Raw genomic sequence first — 21,461 nt, forward strand, 5'->3', positions numbered from 1 at the left:
TCCTGAGGAGGCCCTGCCAGACTTCAACGCAGCCTTAACACTCAGTCAATGAGTCCCAAGCAATGTATACAGAGAGAGACAAAGTCCTGCCAACTGTGGCTCTCCAGATGATTTGGACTGCGACTCCCATCAGCCCTAGCCAGCACAGTCAATGGGGATGGATTATGGGCGTGTAGTCCAAAGCATCTGGAGAGCTCTGGGCAGACCCGTGGACTACGAGGTTACAGTATCACCACGAAGAACTGTGAAGCTCCTTAAAGCATACGTACCGTTTCTTCTCACAAAGGCTTATATTTATCTAATAACTTGCTAACCTAACCCTCTTATTAAGATTATAGCAATAGGTTATGCTTTGATTTGAGCCCACTCACTTGGTTTATATACAGCCAGCCCGAGCATTCATCCTCGCTACCAAATGGGGAGCAAGGTGTTCATGGGAGCCTCTTGTTTACCACTAAATTAAGGGTTATGAATGCGGGCCCATCAGGAAGTTTAAGACGGGATGCTTTTAGACCTCCACAGATCTGACGGCACAGCTTTCAGACCAACTCCTTGTGGCTTAGGTACAGGTAAATGGTTGTGTTCTTGAATCAAGCCAGGCGAGGCAACCACGTAGGCACCCAACCATCTTCCTTTACTTTGGAATTTTGATCGACCGAGGAGCCTGGGCTGGAGGGTATAGAGTAATAATATCCCTATATATATGGTCGCCATATATAATGTCCCCGGGAAAAGGTTGCGGCAACATTATATAGGTGACCATATATAAAAGGACAAGGGCAGGGAGGGGATTCAGGGGTGTCCCCCGCTCCCCATAAAAAATAAAAAAGGGTTTTGAGGTTGCAGGGGTGTCCCCCACATGTTACATGTAATAATGTCCCCACAAAAAACAGCAATTTGTCCGCGATTTTTTTGCATGCCGATATTTTTGAGGGGACATTATAACATGGAACCGGGCTGGAGAAATGTAAGCCTCGAGACCTGCCATCGTTCTACATTACCCCCTGGCCACCTCCCCAACAGGTCACCCCAACGCTGGGTGATACCTGTTCTCCTAAGACTTTGTGGTTGACAAAATGGTGCAAAGGCAGCTTTTAGATTTGAAGCAATTGACAAAATGTCACGAATAGGTAACTTAGAACGGGACCTCAGAAGGGTCATAGAAGGGCAGGCTAATGAAGGCCACACGTGTAGTGAACACAAAGCACCCCAAGCGGAAGTTGAGGGGCTGCAGGAAATCGCCAACACAGCCAGGACCCTCTGCGTGTCGCCTCAGCCCTACCCACCACAGAAAGGCCCCGCACGCGGCCACGCGTTTACTAGGGCGGGAGGCAGGCTCTATTGTGGAGTATTCATAGCAACTTGATAACAATTATTTTCTCCATTAGCGTCTGTTCCAAGATTGCGCGGATACAGTTATCTGGATAGGACAGTGCAGCGGATCGGCGCGCAAAGTGCATGTTTGCCTTTACATCCAGGCCCGATAACCATTCCCAGCACAATCGATAGACGCCACAAATAACGCCCCGCGTGACGTCATTCGCATTTTCGGATTATTAATGGAGGTGATAGCGGCGTGATTAACATCAAATAAATCAGCCCTGCGGTGTAAACGTCCGATTACTTTTGGCTATAAATCAAACTAGATGGCATATTGATTTTTATCCCGTCCGAAGGATGAAAGAGAGGGGGGGTTGAGGGGAGCAACAGCCTAGCCTTTCAGCAGCAACTGTTGTTCGCCCTATCGGTTCATCAACTTTATCAAACAGGCTGGTACCAGGTGCTGCCCAGGCGCTGTTCCCACTCCCTAGCTCTCGCAATCAGATAAGGAGGACTGGCTTCCCTTTCAAAGCAGCAGGGCAAAGTCTGGCAGGAATGGCAGAGCAGGCATGGGAGCCTGGGGTGCGGAGCCTACCCCGCCGCCGATCACCCCATCCCACCAAGACAGCGCGAGCAAGACAAGTTCTGGGGCATCTCCCTCCTCCCCCGACAAAGTCTAGAGGGTGCAATCAGATAATGGCCCAGGGACAATGGACGAAGACTGGCAATGGCTGGGGCCAAAGAGAAACAATGGCCCTGGGGCATCAAATGAAGACTGACAATGGCTGGGGCCACAGAGACACAATGGCCCATGGGCATCAGATGAAGACAGGCAATGGCCTGGGGGCCACAGAGAAACAATGGCCCTGGGGCATCAAATGAAGACTGACAATGGCTGGGGCCACAGAGACACAATGTCCCATGGGCATCAGATGAAGACTGACAATGGCTGGGGCCACAGAGAAGCAATGTCCCAGGGGCATCAGATGAAGACTGGCAATGGCTGGGGCCCCAGAGAAACAATGTCCCAGGGGCATCAGATGAAGACTGACAATGGCTGGGGCCACAGAGAAGCAATGTCCCATGGGCATCAGATGAAGACTGACAATGGCTGGGGCCACAGCGAAACAATGGCCCAGGGGCATCAGATGAAGACTGGCAATGGCTGGGGCCCCAGAGAAACAATGGCCCAGGGGCATCAGATGAAGACTGACAATGGCTGGGGCCACAGAGAAGCAATGTCCCATGGGCATCAGATGAAGACTGACAATGGCTGGGGCCACAGCGAAACAATGGCCCAGGGGCATCAGATGAAGACTGGCAATGGCTGGGGCCAAAGAGAAACAATGGCCCTGGGGCATCAGATGAAGACTGACAATGGCTGGGGCCACAGAGACACAATGGCCCATGGGCATCAGATGAAGACAGGCAATGGCCTGGGGGCCACAGAGAAACAATGGCCCAGGGGCATCAGATGAAGACTGGCAATGGCCTGGGGGCCACAGAGACACAATGGCCCATGGGCATCAGATGAAGACGGACAATGGCTGGGGCCACAGAGAAACAATGGCCCAGGGGCATCAGATGAAGACGCAAAGTGGCTGGGGCCACAGAGAAACAATGTCCCATGGGCATCAGATGAAGATGGACAATGACTGGTGCCACAGAGAAACAATGGCCCAGGGGCATCAGATGAAGACAGGCAATGGCCTGGGGGCCACAGAGACACAATGGCCCATGGGCATCAGATGAAGATGGACAATGACTGGTGCCACAGAGAAACAATGGCCCATGGGCATCAGATGAAGACAGGCAATGGCCTGGGGGCCACAGAGACACAATGGCCCATGGGCATCAGATGAAGACGGAAAATGACTGGTGCCACAGAGAAACAATGGGCCATGGGCATCAGATGAAGACGGACAATGACTGGTGCCACAGAGAAACAATGGCCCAGGGGCACCAATGAAGATGGACAATGGCCATGGGGCATCTGAATAAGTCATACAAATGCAAATCAGACTAGTACTAAGGATCAAAGGCTGCTGATAAAAGGCCCCTCGTCTGCTTGGGGCTTCAGTGTTAACAGCCATAATGGAAACAGTCATGGTTGAGGGTTATAGCATGGTTAACATGAGTTAGACGGCTGGTGGAGTTAGAGGCTGGTCTCCTTTGTGGCATCATCTTTGACGGAGTCAGCCATCATCAGTGAGCGAAAAAAATCATTGTTTTAGAGTATCCATTTCTATAACCCCAGGGTAACAAAGAGACTGAATGATGGATGTCTAGGATATTTTGGCTGAAATACGTAGCAATCTGGTCACAGAGCTCTTGTGTAGGTGTAGGAGCTGCATTACAGGCTGTTGGGATTTTTGATTATCTGATGATCTTTTCTCTTTCGCTGTGATGTGCCGAATCAATGCATTCGGAGTAGTGTGCTTTCTTTAATTCCGGTACTTCAGCCATGTAAAAGCATAACTGCTGATGGTAGGCGAATTTGCTAGTGTGTAGATTGTTCTTTCTCCAGATGGTCTCCAGTTTCCATTTTCCTTTTTTAGGTGATTTAGTCTGGGGGTGAACCATTTGGCTAGTTTCTTTTTTTTAGAGTTTTTTAAAGTAAATTTTTTGCAGCAATGCAGTCCAACACATAAATAATCCAATTTTGAATGTGGTGGAGGATTGCATCTATTGTGGTTCTTGTTCCATCTGTAGGTACGTTAGATTTGGTTGCTTCTGGACTTTCTAGTAGATGAGTGGTTGTGTATTTCTTTCCCTAGTCCGGTCTTGGTCGTTCGATCTTTTCAAGATCTTGCGAGGCGTGGTGTCTCTGAATATTGTAAATGGGATAGATAAGTGATTCCCACCATGGGAGGTGCATTGGGGAGCAGACAATGAATATGTTTTCATTACAAATAATTCCATACAGAGTGCGTCCAGCTATGTGGCTGGGACCCTTGACCATCTGTTTGAGGTGTAACGCAGCAAGGTTCGCTCCAAGTGACTTAGCAATAGTGTAGTCTTTTTTTTCTTGAGCCAGATGTAGAAATCTCCAAGTATAGTTAGTAGTTGACAACCAGCAGATAGTATGGTGGTGGCGAGTTTGTCAGCAAAGTGAAGGATGCAGGAGGGGGGATCGGTAGATTAAGAGGAAGCTTAGTGTAGCTCTGGGATTAATGGAGCAGGTCGAAGCGAGCGATTCACAGTCTGAGATTGGTGCCAATGGGTGGGGGGGTGCTGAGACTACGAAGGAGTCTGTGCACCAGCGCCATGCCACCTCCTCACCTATTCTTGCGATTAGCCCAGATGTTCTTGAACTTGGATGGGATACTCTTGTGGATAACCAGGGCCAGACCGTCTGCAAGGCAAGTTTCTGTGATGAAGAATCAGTCTATCTGGTCTTCAGATAGAAGGTCAACAATGTCAGAGCAGTCCAGAAAGTTATATCTCACTTGAGACACCAGGACAAATAATCCAGGGACTAGCCACCTCCCAAAGCTCTTCTCCGGATTTCTTATAGCTTGGGAATAGCAGCTCCATGGATTCCCAATACCAGAAAACATCTGTATTGGTTTCCTCGTCTCCTCTACGTGTATTTCACAGAACAGATTATGAGCATGCCCGGTAATCCCAGAAGTAAGGATCATAGGTGTGTCAAAGAAGGTGCAGAGAAGTCTGTCTACCTTACCGAATATTCTCAACTGGAGAGCATCACTTCTTCCCCGTCCATCAATCTGGAAACTGGAATTTCAGCCCTGGGAGTGTGGTTTGTCTACAGATAAGCAGCGCATCTGCACAGGGAGGCCTCTAGACTCCATGTTCGCCATTTCCGAGCGACAATTCTAAATCGTCTTCCCCTTTGTCTGCGTCTTGGATGCTAGTATATGGGTTGATGTATAATGGTGTCCTGCACCCTGATGGGCGACCCTTCACTATGGTGACCACAGAACAAACACAAAGGCATGCACGTGGCCCCAGGAGAAGAACAAAACCCTTAACAGGAGGGGAAAAGCACCAGGCAGAAAGAAACTCAAGCCCATTGGTCCATTTTCACATGGCAAAACCAGCCAAGTGCAGAAAAGAAGCCACAGCACAAGATCCCGGAGACAAAAGTAACAAAGGCTTGCAGCTCGACTTCCTCCCTTAAATAAAGCCAGATATCCACCGGACAGAAAGAACACCTGGGCAACTCATAATCGATCATTTATCTTCTGAGCTTCTTGCAACAGCCAAGAAAACCTCATCCACAGCAGCAAACATCTTGAAAAGGTGAACCCGCCTGTAAAATTAAGAATAAGAAGCTGGTCAGCATTGCACACACCAGTCATTGCATACCTTAGCACTGCACAATGCAGGTGCGCATACCCAATGTGCATGTATGATAATGGGTCTTCAATGCCTGCAAACCCACCCAACAACAGGAACGGACAATCCCCGACACAGCAGGCCAGCATGATGACCCCGGCCCATAGCGTTAAACCTCACGCTGCTCAATAGGTATGACTTAAATGATCAATATGATCCAGTGAAACATCTGGTGTGCATGTCCTTGCTTCACCTGGCTCTACTAGGCTACTCGCTGATCTCAACGAAGCTCCTTTCCCAAGGGACCCTTTGTGTGGCCTCCATTTGGTCTATTCTTCAGATGTTAAACATCATTATGAAAATGTTGAGATGTTGGTTACATTTCAACCTTGTCCTATTTCCTTCCGGAATTGGAACTCTGTCTTCCATCCTTCTCCATCAACACTATAACAAAAGAGGTCAACTTTTAAATTTCGGATGCCAAGTAGACAGTCTTTATTTCCCTGGAACACTCAGTTTTTGGTTTGTTTTCTCAAAACTACATTTGGTGAAATCCTATTAAAAATAACCAAATTCCCATTTTTTTTCTCAAATGAAGAGTTCCAGGGTGAAATTTGGAAGGCCTGCTCCTGCCTTACTAAATTTGTTCACTGTGCTGAACATTGTGATTTCTCAAAAATTATCCACAACTTGCCATGCTTGCACAGAGCTTTTCCAAAGGTTTCGCCAAAAAGCTTCAATTCACATCTTCCAGCTTCAATTCACATCTTCCTCTGCTCAAGTGCTTCACCAAAGCTACATTTGAAATGGTTTGCCTGCAATTCCAGCAACTTAGCAGCTCACAGCAACTTGGACGCAGGCTCCAGATTGCCACTGCTCTTCACGCCAGGCGTCTCTGCCACCCCAGGTACACTTTGGTACTTCATTGCAATTAAAACCGGCCCCTCCTCACCTCATAGCCTGATACAGACAGCTAATCTGATAGGAAGCCCAGCTCTCTTTCAGGGCTGTGGCCAGCTTGGTTTTCCTGCAGATGGTACCAACTGCGGCCTCTATGACCAAACAGTAGCTTTCTAAGTTATCTCTTCTCAGCTGCAGACACATTCAGCTGTTGTCCAGACTTCACCCAGCTGGACCCAGTCTGCCCTGACCCCACTGTATTATTGGTGTCCCATGAGGTTGTCAGCCAACCAGAGACACGAGAACCTCTGCTCGCTAGCTCCGATCAGCTGGACGGCAAGAGGCTGTGGCCACTCTCACAATCTATCTCAACAAGAAATATTGACTGCAACCAATTACACTGGAAGTTGTAGTTAGCGGCGGTCCAGTCATTAGCCTGGGCTTGCAAGGAGCACAGCAGCTCCAACCTGCATTAACAGACAAGTCCTAAAATGAGGTAGGCTTAAATGCTCTAAAGCAGGGTTGTCCAACTCTGGGTCTCGAGGGCCGGAATCCTGGTGGGTTTTCAGAATATGCCTCATTAATATTCAAGAGCAAAAATGCACATACATTTGGAATCATTGTATGCAAATTTATCTCATGAATATTAATGAGGGGTAGCCTGAAAACCCGGCATATATCTGGCCCTCGAAGCCTTGACTTGGACAATCCTGCTCTAAAGACATAATCAGATCCTGCGGAAAGAAATATCAAATTTTTCAGTACAGCTCAGTTGAAAAAGAAAGAGGACTACCAGACCCGCCACGGTCCTAATCTCAGTTGACAACACCCTATCATCATGCTTGCACATTGGAGTAGTTGAAGTCACCTGACCAAAGTCAATCCACATTCACACAAAGTCCATTCCCATCCATTAACCTCTTCTACCTCATAAGGGCTAGCAGCTTAAATGGATCTACTACTGCTTTCAACCTCTAGGGTGGCAACACTTGGTTTCTCAACTCGCTCTTGTTAAATCCTCACCAAGACCATTCAACCAATACCCCAACCAGTCTCACTCGCCCAGTCACCACCAACCAGTCACCAACAAGCCTTTTATTCCAGCTAAGCTTTTAGTAGACCTCAAACTACATTTACTCAGAATCATGAGGGCCTGGTTCTCGGAGCAGGAACTCGGCATCCTGGACAATCTCTGTCCCAGAGCGTCTCCACCACCCTAGAGAATGTAACTGGATAAGAAGCAAAGGAGTTGCTCCCTATACCAGGGCTGGTTCTATAATAAAGTGGTTGCATTCGATCGCAAAAATCATTCATCATCTTTATATCCTTCACTGCCCCGATAACCTTGGAACGCACTATATATAACAACATGGCCCATTGTTTCTCTGTGGCACCAGTCATTGTCCGTCTTCATATGATGCCCATGTGCCATTGTGTCTCTGTGGCCCCCAGGCCATTGCCTGTCTTCATCTGATGCCCATGGGCCATTGTTTCTCTGTGGCACCAGTCATTGTCCATGCATGGGCCTGCCACAAACCTCCAATCATCTACATATAAAAGGCCAGATGTATGTTTGTCAGATGTCATCATGCGCAGTAGAGGCTGCCCGAACGCACAGAATCCTCTGCTAGAGTGTTCTGTTGCCTTAGGGATAGGATATATAGTGGTCCGAGTCACATAGCTTTATCTATTGTCACCGCTAGTGGGAGCTATTGGATTAGGATATATAGTGGTCCTGCTGTGTCAATGAAAACCCAGACTTTGGGGCCGGCACACTAGTAAGTAAATAAACTGAAGCTGAATACAATATGGCATATTATCCTGCCTACTACAGCAGCACAGGGTGGCTTTCATACCCCCTTGGTCCATTAGCACTTCAAGAACGTTTCTTCTTGTTTACCAAAAAGGAGGCCAATACTGAAGAACACACATTCAGGGACTTGGCTGGACTGGTTTTATACTGTCTTAAAGCTATGAGTAACTTCACTGAATTAGGAACAGTATACACACTCCATATAGGATTTCTTTGGGTTCCTGATGAGGGCCACTGCTTGTTATAAATCTCGAATTGTATAACTATAGAACAGATCTTGAAAAAGTGTCTTTATATTTGATCTCAGCCAAAATACGCTTTGACGCGGCATACACCCCGCCGTGATAGCTAGAATGCATTCGTTAAGAACCTACAGGCACGGAGCTTTTGTTGTGAGCAGACCTTGTGCCTTGAAGCACTCTTTGTACGAGTTACAGCTGTATTAAACTTATTCATTGAAGCAGAATAATCGCATACATTATATCAGAGGGGATCTCTTGCCACTTTGCCAAACAAGTATTGTAGTGAAAAGTAAAGGCCAAGAAAAAAAGAGCGAGCTAGTCACAGAAAACCACACAAACCAAAACGGTGAAAGAACATGACAAATGGAAACAATTCACAGGTTTTAAACAAGAATGAGAGACATATTTGCCTAGTCACCTTGTTGAAAAAAGGTACTTGCAAGTTACTAAATGTTTCCGAGCCACTGCCATGATGGGGGCATGCAGAAGAAGGAAAAGATAAACAGCCTGATGAGTCAAGGAAGGAGCTATAGCAAGAGAGGAGGGAACCCCTCAAAGAAAGAATGGAAGAGGCCAGAGGAAAGACACCCAGATGGAGAAATCAGAAAAGGAAAGGGAAAAGATCGGGCAAGTAGAAGCAGAGAAGTAAATGTAAGGGAGGGCAAGAGAACGATCTGGACTGTGTGAGAACAGAGGCGTCGCCAGGATCGTGTAACTAGTGGGGCCTGAAGCTAATCTGACATTCCACAGCAGTGACGTTCATTTCTGTAAATACCACACACGTTGCTGAGTGGGGATTTCTAGATTTTGGGGGGCCTTGCCCGCGCAGGCCCTACCCCGTCTACACCTCTGTGTGAGAATCGAGACACAGCCGTTTGGGATGAGGGAACTGAATGGGAGAGGGGCTGCAGTTGCGGGTGGCCAGAGTGGTTTGAAAAATTGGTCAAATACCTTCGCTGCCGGAAGAGCTGGACGCTTCCCCCTCTGAAGACGCTTCCAGGTCCGAGCCTAGGCTGTCTCTCTCCATCCGGCTTGCATCCTCACAAAGCTTGCCTTCCCCGTCCTCCATGTCACCGAGAGAGCCTATGAGACACAGAAGGCAAAGGATTACATTTTAAATATCCAGCCCCAAAAACACTGCACCCAGCAGCCCATACTAACATGCAGCACTCGTAACTGCACAGATGTGCCTTGTGGGGGCATACACAAAGGAGAACTGCACCTTGGTGAGCTTTAGAAGAGAAATGCCTCCAGGAGACATCTAGGAAACCAGCCCACCCCACCGTGCCCCACAGTCACATGCCCCAGTGCTGGGTCTCCATATGTCAGAGTTGTTTCTCTTTAGCAGAGACAGACAACGAAGAACAGTCATTCATACTGCACCCGCTACACATGCATTGTTCTCCCGGCCGGACGATGGGCTGGAGTGTATATTGGGTCCAGGCTTGGGGTATCCAGACCTGACTAAGTGGTGGTGAAGAAGGGCGACTGGGGGAGGGCGTAAAGTAGAGCTATGGCAGGGTATGTACGCTGGGTTTTGGCACTGGTCTTCTCTTGGATGTGTGCTAACTGGAAATCGGTGCTCAAGTGAGAAATGTTCAAGAATAAATAAAGCCAAGGAAGTGAGCCAATAGGAAGTGTGTGTGTTGGCAGGTCTTTGTACTTCTTAAATAGCGCTCCCACAAGATAAAGTCTCCCAAACAAGTAGCAATGCATGAAGGCAGATAGGGAGACAGACACACTGGGTTACATTATTCCAGGCTCTGTTCCTCCCTTTTACACATGTTAAATCCACAGCACTGGATGCCTGGCAGCTTAAGCAGAGAAATGTCAGGTCTTTGAGCTTCTTCCTAAACGCCAGGTGGCCATCAGTGATGCCGCGAGCCTGTGGTAGGGAGGCTGGGAGGAAAGCACTGAGAGAAAGATCCGATTCCCCTTCCCTGCTTTCAGACAAAAGGGGGCACGGAGACCCACACAGATCAGCATGCTGCGGCGAGAGCATACACTGCAAGCCTAGAGGGGAAGTAGATGGAGCCTGCATGATATAGCCCCTTACGAGTCTCACAGGGATGCGGGTGCGAAGGTGTGCTGTCGATAACCTTTATTGAGCATGTATATTTATCTGAACAATAGGGATGTCAATTTCCATCAGGAATGACTTGCATAACACTTTTACAGATGGCGAAAGCATTCCCACGAAAGGTGTCTGTGCGATGGCATAAAGACGAAAGCAAGTAGGGAGCCCGTTTATGAGGGTGTAAAAAAATTAGGCCATATACCAGGGACAAAACAAAGAGAAACAAAAAAGGTATGTAAAGGCCAGGTGACTTACAAAGGTAACATGAACCTTAGGGGGCAAGTGCTTCAAATTAAGGAGTACCATTAAATGTGCTAAATTAAATTATTAAGCAGCTCTGTAAACAGTGGTGGGTCAAGTAGTGAGGATGGGGAGGGAAAGTGGCACAGGGAGCCCCCGCTTTAGCAAATAAGTAAAGTTGAAGCCTAGCTTTGAAGTGATCCACGGTTGGGCTGGCTTTAATTGTGATGGGCAGCGGGTTCCAGTGGAGCGAGGAGAGCAGGAAGATAGAGCGTAAGCGAGAGAAGACACAGGGAGGCTAGGTTGAGTGCATAGGAGGATCGGGGAAAATGAGATGGTGAGTAATGTGAGGGCCCAGAAATGTGAGGCGGAAAACTTGGTAAAGGTTTTTCACAACTAGCCATTTCATTAACTCAAAAGGGCGTCACAAAAGCCTCCCGATTCCTAACGTAAAGAGGATTTCCCTGCATAGCAAAATAAACTAAAGGAAAACATTCTAATAAAAGGAATCTGTCCCTTCCACTTATACAAACATCACACTCAGAAAGACTGTTATTTCTGTTACATGTGAATTGCAATATACTGTTATATTTTGACATAAACCTAATAACTCTGTATCCTTGTAACCTGGGTCGGATCCCCTTCCCCAGATTCAAAGCAGGATTTTCAATCAAGGGTTTGGATAATAAAGTTCATTTTTGTAGAATTTCAGATCATGAAATTCTTCTTACTCCAAAAGTATTTCACTTGGACTAACTAAGATTCAACTAGACAAAACGTCTTTATGTCTCCACATATAGATGAACGTTCCACAAAACTTCCTATTCTTAAGAAAACAAAAGTACTTTCATAATTCTTTTGTATTAACAACAATGTTTTGTCAGGATGATTCCACCAATTCATGAAACACTTTAGTAGCCTTGCACTTCGTCTTCTTCACAAACTTCAACCACAATGCAGTACTTCAATGATTTCTTCCTGGTCCACTAACCTCCCAGGACTACCACTAAAAGACCCCTTTCCTGGTATATGTGCTTGCCAGGACAAAAGCCCCTAACACGTACAAGCACCATTTGTGAGGTTTACTTTAAACCTTTTGGAAAAGTCTTGGACTTTCAACAACATTGAAATTCTCCACTTCTTCTGGGAAGACACGATGCACATTGTTGCCGTTTATTCCACTGTGGTATTTGCCACATGCAATGCAGGTTATGCTCCTCTCCTCCTTGATACCTTCTACCAGGGGGGCTTCTCTCCTGCTACTCGTTTCCCCACTTTCACATCAAATGACTGCTGATAATGTTTCTTTATTACACTTGCCCCTCTTTGGCTTAGGAAATCCTTGTTGATATCTTGCTCAACTATTGCCTCTTCCTCACTCTGGCAATAATGGTTACAATCTTTCTTCAAAAAGGTTCTCTTGTTATTTTGCCAATGTAATTTATATGCCTTTTGAAGTATTTCCCCCTCTTTACTTTGGCAACAGTAGTCATATTTAGCTTACTTCAATATTGCCCCATCTTTGTCTTGGCAATAATGTTGGCTTTGGTAGCAATAATTATAACCTTTCTTTTCTTGCCTTTTTACAAAGTTCTTATTATGCCAATGCCACTTCATTTTATCAGTTTGATATTCAAAATTGTTATTAGTAGCCAGCAGTCGATTGCGGAGTGTACCAGGATTACCCGACAATGGTAAACTCACTGGTTTCAGCACACGCGTCTGCTCGACCCGCTGCCACTGCTCGATCTGTCTCTTCTGCTGCCTCCTGCACGGCAGACTGCTTCGGTCTTTTGCCTGCTGCCCCATACCTATCGGGACAGGAGCCCCCTCTTGATCTTAGTGCACTCTGGTGCTCGCCGGATACCAGGACACAGCACACAATATGGAGTGTCTCTCCCTCCAATGGGAAAGCCTGCTACAACACCTCTTCCTGCTATGCAACCGCTGCATTGAAGTCCATCAATCTCGGAGACCCTCTCAGGACCGACATCCGCTTCACAGACAGCGGTGACTCCGGCAGCTGTTTTCTTTCTTCTCCTGCTGCAACTGCAGCTGGCAACCTCTGCAACTACTCCACCTTCTTGTTCTTATGGCCTGCACCTGCGGCTGCTTTATAGACTTAAAGGTCCCACCCAGGTGTGGGCCATTAGAGCCACTATACTGCATGTAGCAGTTTCATGCCTCAGACCCTCTTCCTCACCCCAGTTTTTAGGGCATTGTGGAACTTGAAGTCCTCTATGTTCTGATTCATTTTTTGCTTCATGAATACAAACTTCAATTGTATTGGATTTACTCTGTTTATTGACTAAATCCCTAGGGAAGGGTTTTAGAGGGGTCAATGGTTGTTTTAGATTTAAGGGAGACTTAAATTCATCAGAGGTCGGGTTGTTATGGTTCCGATTCCCACATATATTGTTCTCCAGTTGATCACAATAGATTTTACTACCATCAATGTGGGCAGCTTTGTGAAGGGAAGCCTTACTCGGACAAGCCATTAAATATTCTGGTACCATTGAAATCTCCCTCTCAAAAGAATAGAATTACTGCGTCTCTCCTGACAGAGTCACCCTCCTCCCTTTGGGGGCCTTCTCCTCCCAGGTGATCCACCCGGCTAATACCACCCCAGGGTCAGGGCTGCCTTTCCCTGGGCACCTGGGAGGACACTTTAGGCAGGGATTCTGTGAGGACTCGGCTGGATTAACCATAGTAAACTGTGCTACAATCAGACAGGTACGGAGGAGCAATACCATTGATAGCTTTGCAGACTCGGAGAAGGAACTTGAAAAGAGAGCAGTTGTGCATGGAGAGCCAACCAGCATGTCGGTAGGAAGAAGTGGGGGAGGATCTAGGTAGGTTGTGTCTAGAGGGAAGAAGGCGTAGAGCGGAAGGCCAAGGAGCAGGCATGAGCAATAGTCCAGTTTGCTAAGCACAACTGGGGATATTAGAGTTTTTGCAGAGTTGTTCGTAAGAAAAGGATGGATTTTCTGAATATTGAAGAGGTTAATTCGAGCATCGGGCCAGTGGTAGTGATGAATTGTTGCAGCAGTACGTCACTATCAAAGAAGACCCTGAGATTGCTAGCCTGGGTTAAGGTGGTAAGATAGGGGGGGGTAGATAGGAGACGGGAGGCATGGCATTGGAAGCTGGGAGAAAGAAGACTTCCATTTTTTTTGCCTAGAAAAAGAAGCATTTGCTTTTCTAAAGATTAATCATGGACACCGGAAAAAGAACCCAAGAGAATAGATTTTCCTATAACCTTACCTATACTTTTCTCGAAAAGTATAAAATGTGCACACCTTTTAAACCCAAACATCTGTATCAAAATATTCACTGCCGATCAAAATCCCAATAGGAGATATTTCAGTGCCATTGCATGCAGGCTTGCAAATGCTCTTATGGTCAAGTGTCTGCCCTCAGAGCTTGCAGACCTGGTCTTGAGTCTAGCAGGTCTAATTAAAAAGGAGAAGAATTGATTTGCTTTTAATACCTAGAAAACTCCCACAGGCTGAAAAAAGTGGGCAGCCACCATCCACCCACATGTTCCCTTGACTTGTGCCCTGTGTCTAGTGCCAATGACCCCCTTCTTCATTTAAGGAACACATCCAATGAAATAGAGTGTACAGTGTCCTGAACAAATGTTCTTAATCACATCCAGATGTCCGTGGGGGCTCCCAAAAGTAACAAACATTGGCCAAGTGAAAAGTTTGGGATTTTTGTGTAGGCATGTGGTCAGCATTTGACAGGCACTGCCACAACAGATGAAAACAGCTGGAAGATTACCTGGACATATAACAGGACGGCCTATGTACTTTGCATTGTTCATGATTTCCATAAGAGATGTGTAGTGCTGTACAGTGCGGTAAGTTTTACATGCCGGCCCTTGAAACACTTTAACATAATACATGCTTCCATTAATCCATTGCCAGGAGTAGAATTGTACATGTAGATTCGATATTAACATTTACACACTATATTACAGCTGCCCAAACAAGGCCCTCATTCTTGTATACAGGCCCATTGTCTTCTATACTGTTGTGGTGTACGTTTTGAGAGCATCTTCCAAAATATGTATGTTACTATGCTTTTGTATTGGGCCAATTCACTGCAGTAAGTGTTAATTCAGTGCAGTAAGTGTTAATTCAGTGCAGTAAGTGTTTCAAAGCACCGAATCTGTGCCCAAGGCATATTGTGCCCTTACTGCTGGAAAGACTAGCTTGAGCAAGGGTGAAGTAAGTAGGAGGGGAAAGCAGGAGGGGAGGCTAGCTAATACCGATTTGCTTTGCCAATGCCTGTTTTAAACAGGACTTCAGTGCAAAGAACAGATATAAAATCAAGTGGCTGAAAGCACACTTCGTTAAGATGCTTTTATCACAACTGTGGTACATTTACAGCTGCATTTAAGCCATTAATTCTAAGAAGGCTACTTAGAAATAGCACTGGCAGAAAACAGTTTGATGTTTCTGTTTGATCGAGCTGGCTCAAAGAGATCCCAGTCGGATGTTTTTGGGGGGGGGAGGGGTAGTGAGTGAAAAAGGCCATGGGGATTAGAATGGCCTGTCAACATGTTGGCAAATACCCCAAAAAGCCTCACAACCAGTGTCTCCCTCCTGACATGTTCCTGCTTTCCTAGCTGTACTCTAGTGCAATAGTTTCAGCTTATATGCGGTGCATAAGTGCCACCTAATAGCCAAAATGAAGAAATAGGTGTTAGCCAATCAGACACTTGCAGGAGGTTGGAGCGGTTGTAAAGGAACGGATACTTTGGTCATGTTTATTTTCTGCTGCAGGCCAAGGAACTTTAATCCACCATTGGATGGATAGATCAAGGCCAACGCGTTTGTCTTGGACGCAAGACAACGCGGCGCAACACAGGTTCGAATCTCAATCCCGCGCTTAGAAACCACTCGCTGGTATTAAGCACGTTATAAATGAACAATAAAATAAATGGATGGCCGTAGGCTGGATTCTGTCTGCTTTCAAGCCCTCCCATTACTCCATCACCCACCTTGCCCAGCCTTGCAGAGGGAAGACCCCTGGATGGACGCTAGATGAAGTCGAACCAACCAAGGGGGCGGTGCAGGATCCACCCAACATGGACGCTCCCGCCCCCATGTCCTAATCTCAAGTGATTGCCCTTCCTTCTAGCAAGTGATACATGTTCCTAGTGCCATCAAACACCCATTCCATCTCTTCTTGGGTCTTGAATATGCTGGCGGTCCACAGTGTGGTTATGGAGCTTTCCACATGCTTAATTTTGGCATTTTACACTCATGATAAAGAGGCTGGGCGGCGCCTAAGGAATTGGGAAATATATCCGTTGGTGGCTCTGAAAGATCAGTCAGGCTGGCTGTTAGGGCACCCCATGCCAAGCAGTCAACCTCCCCAGCGGGACTGTCTTCAAAGGAGCATCTTCAAATTCAAACGGCCACCCTAATGCCCACACATATTGAACTAGCCCGTTCAATGTGTGTGGGTATTAGGGTGGCCGTTTGAATTTGAAGACGCTCCTTTGAAGACAGTCCCTCTGGGGAGGTTGACCGCATGGCATGGGGGGCCCTAACAGCCAGCCTGACTGATCTTTCAGAGCCACCAACGGATATATTTCCCAATTCTGAAGGGCCCGTTAGTGTTGGTCTCTGAGCACACTAGAGCTGACTTCGTTGGCTTGCAGTCTGAAAGATTCCCTGCCTGCGGCCTCAATGCGGTGAGGTGGCAGTTGCCGCTGTTCAAAACACAAACATTCTGGTACTTTCCATCTAGGGACAGAGAGCCATTTTACTGAAATAAGTCCCTCCCTCCTACTCCCTTCCATTTTGCTACCAGCAACGTTCGCTGCTCGCGCGTCCTACTCTTGGACTACGCCACCTTCTGAGTTGGTTCGGCAGCCCCAGAAGTATTTTTCTGGTAATTCACCTGCAGTACCATAAATGGGCACAGCAGGTATTCCAGGCCTAAATAGCTACAAGGTTTGCCCAAGAACACTCTCGGACCCTGACACCCCAAGCTCAACTCGATCATTGTATAACAGTCCAAAACTGCCCCATAATCCCAGTGCCTATATTAGCATCCCATTATCTTCAGTGTCTCGGGTCTACAAAACAGTCCATAAGTAAAGGGACGAATATGCATGCATACACTATAAGCATTTAGCCGTGCCTGCCTGCCTGGGTCTGCAAACTCCTCTCCTGCTGTTCCTCCTGAAACACGTGTGCATAGGTGCGTTATAAATGCCATATCATATCCTACTTGCTTCACCCTTGCTCATCCTAGTCTTTCCAGCAGCCCTTCCCTCTACTGGGGTGGATAAATTGCGTACCATTAAAGTCATAATCACATCTTTTATTACAGCACTTCGAAGATGGAGGAATCTGACATGAAGCACTATATACACAACTGAAACTAGTATTATTCAGATTGAAGCCTGGTGAGCGACTGACTCTGCTTGACCAGCCGTATAGAGGCGACACTTTGGCTTGCCTGGTAGGCCAGTCAACCTCTGCTGACCTCACGAAGCTTCAAACGGTGGCAAGACGTCCGGTTAAGGAGAGCAAGACGTGTCCAGGAGGATCTCGGACAGAAACCTCCTTGGCCAGGTGAAAGGTCAGAGGAAAGTGTCTGCAAGCCTACCCATCCCTCGCCTCCTGAAATGATACAAATTCCTTGGAGTTCTTCTGCAATCGCTTAGCCTTCACTCCCACGTGAGCTCCTGCAGCTACATATGCAAAGTGCAGAAAGGCAGGCAAAAATAAGGGAGGGAGAGATTCTTTTTTTTAGAATGTGTTTTTTTTTTTTAAAAAAAACGGGAACAATGCTTTGCGACCTCAGCAGCTCCGTGTGACTCCAGGCGTGGATATTTACGCGCAGGGAACAAAGGCCCTCGTCGTCTGCACATCGTCGCCAACAATGAGCGTGGATAACGAGGCGGCCCGCGAGGAGAAGGCAATTTCTCTAATTCTGCTAATTTCAGTTCCAGCACAATTAAAAACGGGGGCTGATAATATTCCGAAACAATCGCAAGCTAACACGTCGGCCGCTCGCCTTGTAAATGAAACATCGTTAGCCTAATTCCTCCCTTCACGCCTGCACAGCTCCTCGGTGACTGATAAAGTTAACCCTCCCTGGCTTGCCTCCCGAATATCTAAGCCGGGTGGAGCTCTCCTGCTCTCCGAGTAGAAGGTGAACACTTGTAGTGTTCATATTTTACAAAACACTGCCTGCCTTCTCGATCTCGCGTGATTGTGCCCTCCTTCGCGATCTCGCATGATTGTTCTGGAACGCGGTCAATCGGCCACGTATGCGCTAACAATTGCCGGTTATAGTGTTACGCTGAGACAGCAATTCAACAAAACGTGAGGAATAGCGGACGAGGCTTCATGCGCCCTATTACATCACCGGAAGTGGCCTCACACGTCCTCAGACACATCTGGCCCCACAGGATATGTGGCATGACCTTTGGAGTAGGCACATCACATTGCAAAAAAATTAAAAGCTACAATAACATCCAGACGATATCAAATACATCCTTAATAAAATCTGGAATGTTACAAGGAATCCTTGTGTGGTTTTCTTTATTTAGCACTTAGTAGCATAATGTTCTGTTTTTTGAAAGTTGTAACTAACCGAACTTACTAGCACACGACTCAGCACTCCTCCATTTATGAACGTGAAAAGGGTGAAGACCTGAGTCGTATTTACTGGAAAACCTGTGGTAGCCTACAGGCTGGCATGCTCATTGCAATTGGTTATTTATAACGCGCTTCATACCCAGAGGTTTCTAAGCGCCGACATGGGTATCGAACCTGTGTTGCTTCCAGTCGTCTTGCTTCCAGCGCGCGCGTTACCCGGCGCGGTCATCTCCCAATTTCTGAGAGGTGCACAAATGCTGAGAGTTACGTGCTTTGCACAGTGTGTAGTTGTCACACACGATATGAAAAGTCACACGCAAATGGCAAAGGAAATGTCACACAAACGCACACACATTGGATGTAGGCAGACGGGCATAGAGCGCCCTAAACAGTAACGGTTCTGAAGAAGCCACCGGAGAACTGAAACGTTTGCATGCATTCCGTATGCCACTAGATGAGGCTCGCACTCCCGTGGTTCCTGAGGTGGGCGGGAAAGCATTTGTAATTGGAAAGGCAAGGACCCATAGTGATCAATTCCCGGCCAATAGGTGCTTCACAAAGCAAAATACTTTGGCCTGAAACCAGTCACTTTTTCCCGTGACCTTGGGTCGGAGAGGCAGTGCCAGGTGTGAAAGGTGACGTCCCTACGGCTATGTATAATGTATTTATACATTTACACAAGGACAAGTAAGCAACATCATTGAGCTAATCAGGCTTAAGCCGAGGACCCCCCCCTCCAATCCCCCTCCTGAGATGAGAGGAGGGGCTGAAGCCCGATTACCTCAAATGGTGTTGCGTGAAATCGGTTTTTGTTAGTCAGAGAGGATAACGAAGATACTTCTCAACATGGCGGCTTTATAAAGTGTTACTGTGTTAGTGCAGATAGATGTCTGCACAAACGCGCAGAACTTGAAAGCTGCTAGTTTCAAGAAAGGCTTTCCTCACCTTTCTGCTTAACAAAAATCATATGCACACATCAGCCCCCCACACGTTATATGTTCCTTCACATCTGAGGGGTAGCGGCTGATGTGCACACTTGCTTTTTGTTAGGCAGAAACGCGAGGGAAGGCTTTTCGCAAAGTAGCCGTGTTAAATGGTGGTATGTTTTACTTCATAATGTATGCATGTGTGCAAGGAGTGTGAATGGGTGAGTGTCTGTGAATAAGTGTATGATGCATGGGGGCCTAGGTGCGCATGTAAACAAGTGTATGGTGAATGGGATGTTGAAGTGAATGCATGTGTAGTTGTGTGTGAGCCTATGTGCAATGCTGGGCTGCTACCATTTGATACTTGGGCCCCATGCCAGACAACACATGGGGGTTGAACAGAGGGGGCGGAGCCTCCAAGTTTTCCACACCCACTTTAGAATGTGGCCCTTCCATCACCAGTTAGCCCCCCCTCCAAATGTAGGTTTCGTTGCGCCCCTTCACAATGCTTATGTTTTTGTAGTCTCTCAGTATTAGTGGCTTTCTCTGGAGTGTAGAGGCAAGGGCACAGGTGTGTGAAATAAGCATGTGCGTCTGCATGTGCGGTTGTGCTGTGTATCATGCAAGAAGGCCATACATGCGATTCAATCGTGGAGTTTGATTTGTGCGGCGGCCTGTAAAGCCAGTGTACGTGAGACATAGGTTAGGCACATGGAACACATGAGCTAGGACTCTCTTGCCAGATGGATCCTTTGGGAGAAGGGTTGGTGAAAGGTGCAGGCTAGATATGGCACCAGCAGGTATTGCACACGATGGCCAGAATGTGCTTGGATCGCGGTTCTACAACCATCAATTCATTGTGGCTATGCAAAAGACACGCGGAGGACAGATTCCGGCTGCAACACTGGTGCCTACATAAAATGTTGTCGCTTACCTGTAATTTTGCGCCCATAGATATTGTGCGTGCTTTTTGGTACCGATGAGTATTTAGTGAGGGTCTCTGGTGGAAGTGATCACACTGAATGGGTAGAGTCGTTGGTTATTGGAAGGATGGGTCGGTTGATGATGGGAAAAGGTGTTCAGGATATAGGAACATTCAGGGTCGGTCTAAGCGGCAGCAGCGCCCATTGCTGTTTAAAAAAATAAATGTGGCACTCCCCCGCTACCCGCGCGCCCCTGGTCACCAATTCTTTTTCTAACTCTCCGCTCCGGCACCTGACAGGGAGTTAATCACTGGAATAGGGCGCTCATGCTAACGCATGAGCGCCCTATTCCAATTAAAACCGCCTGGCTCCCGCATCGAAGCGGGTAGGTAATCATCTGAATAGGGTGCTGATGTGCCGTAGGCGCATTTAATAACAGAACGGCAGCTGCTGTGGCTTCTCCCACTACACCAGCTCAGGGGAGTCCTTGAAAGTCTCCCCCTGAACTGGCATGGCAGGGAGCTAATTGCGCACTGGGGGGGCATGGCGACCCGGGTGGTCGCCCGGGCCACCCTGCCCTAAACCCAGCCCTGGGAACATTAGTGCTGTTTTGAAGTTGTAGCGAGGTGAGAAGGCCATCGTTCAAGGGCTTTCCTGAAACAGAGGCGGTCTTTGAGCTTTCAGGTCAGGCATGGGGGGGGTGGGTGGGGGAATTCTAGATCTTGGCGGCTGGTGCTGAGAAAGAGGTAATATTCTCAGAAGCACAAGCTTTCCAATCTGCAGGCTGGGGGTTTCCTCAAGGCTGCATCTTGGTAGGTATCTGCAGAGTTTGCTCTGTGGAAATAACAGCTCAAGATAATTGTGTCATAGACAAAACATGGTGTTCTGAAATCCAGCATGAGCTAGCGAACAAAGTCCTAAACCTCCAAAAGAAAATAGAATTAAAGGAAGAGTCATTAGCCACCGCCTCACCGCCTATAACTACAGCACCTTCCAAAACCAAACCTTACACCCAATTCCACTTCTCTAAAGTCTCCATAACTGAGATTGAGAAAGTAATACTTGGACTCAAACCTTCCAATTGCAAAGG

At 47.2% G+C, this 21,461-nt stretch overlaps 1 protein-coding gene across 2 annotated transcripts in view; it reads right to left on the reverse strand.

Annotated features, from left to right (window-relative positions):
• Positions 1 to 21,461, reverse strand: part of ZFPM1 (zinc finger protein, FOG family member 1) — a 438,530-nt gene that overhangs the window by 253,101 nt on the left and 163,968 nt on the right. For both annotated transcript variants that reach the window (XM_069636098.1, XM_069636091.1), the window contains exon 2: positions 9,529 to 9,660. In XM_069636098.1, the coding sequence (XP_069492199.1) occupies positions 9,529 to 9,660 (132 nt within the window). The remainder of the gene's footprint in view (positions 1 to 9,528; positions 9,661 to 21,461) is intronic.

Source organism: Ambystoma mexicanum, chromosome 1q (assembly GCF_040938575.1).
Source record: "Ambystoma mexicanum isolate Mex_15411 chromosome 1q, UKY_AmexF1_1, whole genome shotgun sequence".
NCBI classification, from domain to species: Eukaryota; Metazoa; Chordata; class Amphibia; order Caudata; family Ambystomatidae; genus Ambystoma; species Ambystoma mexicanum.